This window comes from Sinocyclocheilus grahami, unplaced genomic scaffold, assembly GCF_001515645.1.
Source record: "Sinocyclocheilus grahami isolate Dianchi unplaced genomic scaffold, SAMN03320097.WGS_v1.1 scaffold964.1, whole genome shotgun sequence".
Taxonomy (NCBI): domain Eukaryota; kingdom Metazoa; phylum Chordata; class Actinopteri; order Cypriniformes; family Cyprinidae; genus Sinocyclocheilus; species Sinocyclocheilus grahami.
The window spans coordinates 178,929-183,202 of record NW_015506143.1 but is presented as its reverse complement, the minus strand read 5'-3'; the positions used below and the strand labels follow the sequence as shown (position 1 = coordinate 183,202).

At 39.9% G+C, this 4,274-nt stretch overlaps 1 protein-coding gene across 4 annotated transcripts in view; it reads right to left on the bottom strand.

Annotated features, from left to right (window-relative positions):
* Positions 1-4,008, bottom strand: part of LOC107564794 (protein tyrosine phosphatase domain-containing protein 1-like) — a 12,922-nt gene extending 8,914 nt beyond the window's left edge. Inside the window, exons 1-6 of one of the 4 annotated variants that reach the window (XM_016249950.1) lie at positions 3,427-4,008; positions 2,140-2,174; positions 1,692-1,866; positions 1,302-1,382; positions 1,100-1,218; positions 815-952 (exon numbers count right to left, since the gene is read on the bottom strand). In XM_016249950.1, the coding sequence (XP_016105436.1) occupies positions 815-952; positions 1,100-1,218; positions 1,302-1,382; positions 1,692-1,866; positions 2,140-2,149 (523 nt within the window). In that variant the 5' untranslated portion in view covers positions 2,150-2,174; positions 3,427-4,008. Of the gene's footprint in view, positions 1-814; positions 953-1,099; positions 1,219-1,301; positions 1,383-1,483; positions 1,538-1,628; positions 1,867-2,139; positions 2,175-2,851; positions 3,256-3,426 lie in introns of those variants that run through there. The other 3 variants (XM_016249949.1, XM_016249951.1, XM_016249952.1) reach the window with 3 other exon arrangements.
* Positions 4,009-4,274: the final 266 nt, after the last annotated feature.

Genomic DNA, 4,274 nt, shown 5'->3' with positions numbered 1-4,274 from the left:
GTTGGCGGGGCTAAACAGGCAGGGATGTAGAATCGGTGGGCGGGGCTAAACAGGCAGCGATGTAGAATCGGTGGGCGGGGCTAAACAGGCATTTTTTCCAGGAGCATCCGTGCCACAGAGATAAAAACATTTAAACTTTTCAGAATGCCGCAAGCGCGCCGCGAGTCATGTGACAAGAACCAACCAATCAGCTTCATCCTTTCCCGTAACAACATAGAAAGCTCAGCCAAGATGAAGGAACAGCTGATCATAGCTGTACAGGGATTGCCATTTTAAAAAAAATTTAGTAGCAGAGCTACTGCAAGTGATTTTTAGTGCTGCAAATCCATTTATCCTTTGCTGAAACTTCCGAGTCTTCATGGAGAGCGCAGGTCATGGTTGCTTAGCAACGGCAGACACCTCCGGAGCGCAAGCGCCCGAACGCTTTGGAAAAAAAGCAGAAAGCGGCGCGCCTAGCGTTTCCCACAAGTTTTTAGGCGCGACATGTGAATGGCCCCTGATAAGCTGTTTTTAGACTAACGAGAAAGTAACGAGTTCTGAAACTTACAGGATGTTTTTATAGTACAATGACCTCTTAGATGTCAAAAGATCAAGGGAATTTTGGTTTCTCAGTTCATGACCCCTTTAACTAAAGCGACTTATGGCAGCATTATTATCCAGAAAATCCCTCTGGAGTAAAGTCGGGTTAAGTGTGCTGCTTGAGGACACAATAATATTAGATCAAGGCTGCTTGTAAGAATCAACCCAGCAACCTATAAATCAGGTATGTTTATTAAATTATAAATATATTTTAACATATAAAACAGAACTGTACCTGTTCTGCCAAGCCCTGCATGACAGTGAACAGCCATCTTGCCTTCTTGGATGGCAAAACACATGACTTTCACCATATCCAAGATGGATGTGAGAGACGCCACACCATAGTCATTCCATCTAAAGTTGTAGAAATATACTAAAATAGAGCAACAAGAGTACCTTTACAACCTGAAAACATAAGAACAACTCAGTGCGTCAAGAAGATTCTTTACATTACACAGGGAAAATACATACTGAAAGTTAGGCAGAATCAGACGATGTACAAAAAGAAAGCGTCACCCACTGCCAGCCTCCATGAATGTCTCCGGCCGGTAAGTGAAGCCGCTCTCGGGATCCAGTGGGTTTCCACAGCTGGCATGTTCGCCAGGGCACTGGAGGTTAATAACGGTCTTCAAACCACATCTTAACATGACGAAACAGCTCATTATAAAAGTGCACCAAACACACTCCAGAACCAGTTTTGTTTTTACAATCATCAGCTTTACCTCAAAAACTGGTCTATTATGTAAAATTTTTCAATGATTTCGGTGGAAGGGCGGGCCATGGCCAGCAGATTGTCGGTGATCCTAAAAAAGAAACAAGAGAAGCCATGAGTTGAACTAATCCATTCGTACATGCTGTTATTGCATAAAACTTGTATTTATTGAAGTAAAATCTTAAAGCTGACATTTTTGGGATGTAAAATCAAGTAAAAGCAAGGCTTTGATGATCGGTTGACTTTCTGAAGAGGAAACATTTTGGGGGAAAGAAACTCATTATTTTTGTAACTCTGTTTGGCATAAAGAAAAATGTGCTGGGAGAACTCAACATACAGAGAAGCTTCGGTTCACAAGACCTCATTTGGTAAAGGCCATGTTTAAGTGCATGCCGTGTACCAAGACGAGTAGATTCCTCTGATGGCCTGATCGTCTTCACTCCAGTGCGAAGGGTCCTCGTACTTGCAGGCCAGTCCACCACATCCCATGGAGCACTGCATATGATAGGGGATCAGGTAACACAGCGCCTCTCGAACCATTGTGTATTTGGCTCTGGGAACCCTGGAACCCGTCACTTTAAGAATCAAGCAGACATGATCTACTTAGAAACTTAGAGACTGTAGAGTCTCGTAGGGTGAGCAAAACCATTCACCAACTAATGAGTTCTGCAATATAGATGTCAAACAAACAAGTAGACATAGGAAATCTTTGTTGCTTTACTGATTACATTAGGAACACAAAATGCCTTTAAAATGTAAAAGGCAAGAGGACAAAGTCAAACATAGTGTAACATCGTTCTGATTATTACTTGACTATTCCACCAAAGTATGTTTTTGCCATTCCTTACCAAAGTCCATAATACTCCCTCCTCCATGGCAATATCTGTTTGGGCACAGGATAAATGAATTAGCACTACAGACGTCAACGATTCAGTAAGATCTATTTTAAGTCGTTGCTTATACTCAGCAATTACAGCTGCATTTATTTCATCAGCAATACAGTAAAAACAGCAAGATGAATTTTCAGCTTCATTACTCCAGCACACGATCCTTCAGAAAGCAATATAATTTGCTGATTTGATGCCCAAGAAACATTTGTTATTATCAAAAACAGTGTGCTGCTTACTTTTTGTGATGAGTACAGTTGTGCAAGTACAGTTTCTCCTTATTAACGTAAAAATAATATATCAATTGTTAATTAATAATAATATTATACCTTTAAAAGAAAAATCATTTTTGCTACTACAAATAACCTCTCAAAAGTTAAACTGGATCTGGATGCAATACAGTAACTACATTATGGAATAGCAGTGTGTTTAACTCTCAATGCAAAAAATAAATAAATCAGGTTTCATTTTTTATGCAAAATACAGTTTGGTTTTGTTTTTGGTGTGAAATGTTCCAGCCATCCATAGCTTCTCAAATCAAGGCTATAACCTGCCTTCATACAAAACATAATTGCATTTTTAATTAATTCACCACTATTTCACCTGCACACATTGGATTTGCTGTTCAATGATATTGTCTCAGACTAGAGAATGAGTTGTGATTATTACTCACCCAAAAACTGCTACAGAAAATCAATGTTACTTTCTCTTCGATCCATTGAATCCACAGCTGAAGTGATAACCTGCCCCTCGATCATACACGCTCTCGTAGTAAGAATCAAAAGCAAATGACACTATATCATTTATTTTGCCTTCCTTTAAGATGCACAATCTTCTTACGGATCCATCCAGATCGGCTGTACGTCCTGCTCATTTTCAAACAGCAAGAGTCTGAGTTAATGCTGCTGTTCTGTGCTCACTTCAAGCCAAAGAGTGAATAAAGCAGCTATTTCAGACCCGCTCCAGATTTACCAGCTAATCTACTTACTCCTGAAATATCCCATTTCTCTGACCTCTGACCTCACACAGCATCATCACTCAGAGCTGCTTCCTAGTTATTCCACTTATGCATTTCAGTTTTCTTCCAGGAATCTTCAATTATTTTGAAACTTTTGACTTTTCAGCAATTGGACTTACTTGAAGACATTTTCGGCAATCTTAATTCACCACTATTTCACCTGCACACATTGGATTTGCTGTTCAATGATATTGTCTCAGACTAGAGAATGAGTTGTGATTATTACTCACCCAAAAACTGCTACAGAAAATCAATGTTACTTTCTCTTCGATCCATTGAATCCACAGCTGAAGTGATAACCTGCCCCTCGATCATACACGCTCTCGTAGTAAGAATCAAAAGCAAATGACACTATATCATTTATTTTGCCTTCCTTTAAGATGCACAATCTTCTTACGGATCCATCCAGATCGGCTGTACGTCCTGCTCATTTTCAAACAGCAAGAGTCTGAGTTAATGCTGCTGTTCTGTGCTCACTTCAAGCCAAAGAGTGAATAAAGCAGCTATTTCAGACCCGCTCCAGATTTACCAGCTAATCTACTTACTCCTGAAATATCCCATTTCTCTGACCTCTGACCTCACACAGCATCATCACTCAGAGCTGCTTCCTAGTTATTCCACTTATGCATTTCAGTTTTCTTCCAGGAATCCAAAAAAAATTACTTTCTCGTTCTTCAATTATTTTGAAACTTTTGACTTTTCAGCAATTGGACTTACTTGAAGACATTTTCGGCAATGCCAACATTTGTTTTTGGGTTAAACTCAACCCACCAAAAAGGCCATCAAAAAAAACAGTAACTGAAAATGACAGTGAGGTGAGGCTCTCGAAGCTCTGCAAACTGATGGACTTACAGCCAATCTGATTAAAGGAGAGCCTCCTAAGTAGGACGTTAACCAACAGCTGACGCACTGCTGCTCCAATACCGCATCAGAGTCAAACTGACGCTCATTTAGACGACAGCTGCCCTTATGACACATACATATCTCTAAAGACAGTAAGCCACTTTAAATGGATAAAAGAACACTTCCGAGGGTTGACTGTTAATAGATGACATTAATAATCATTGTGCAAACCAAT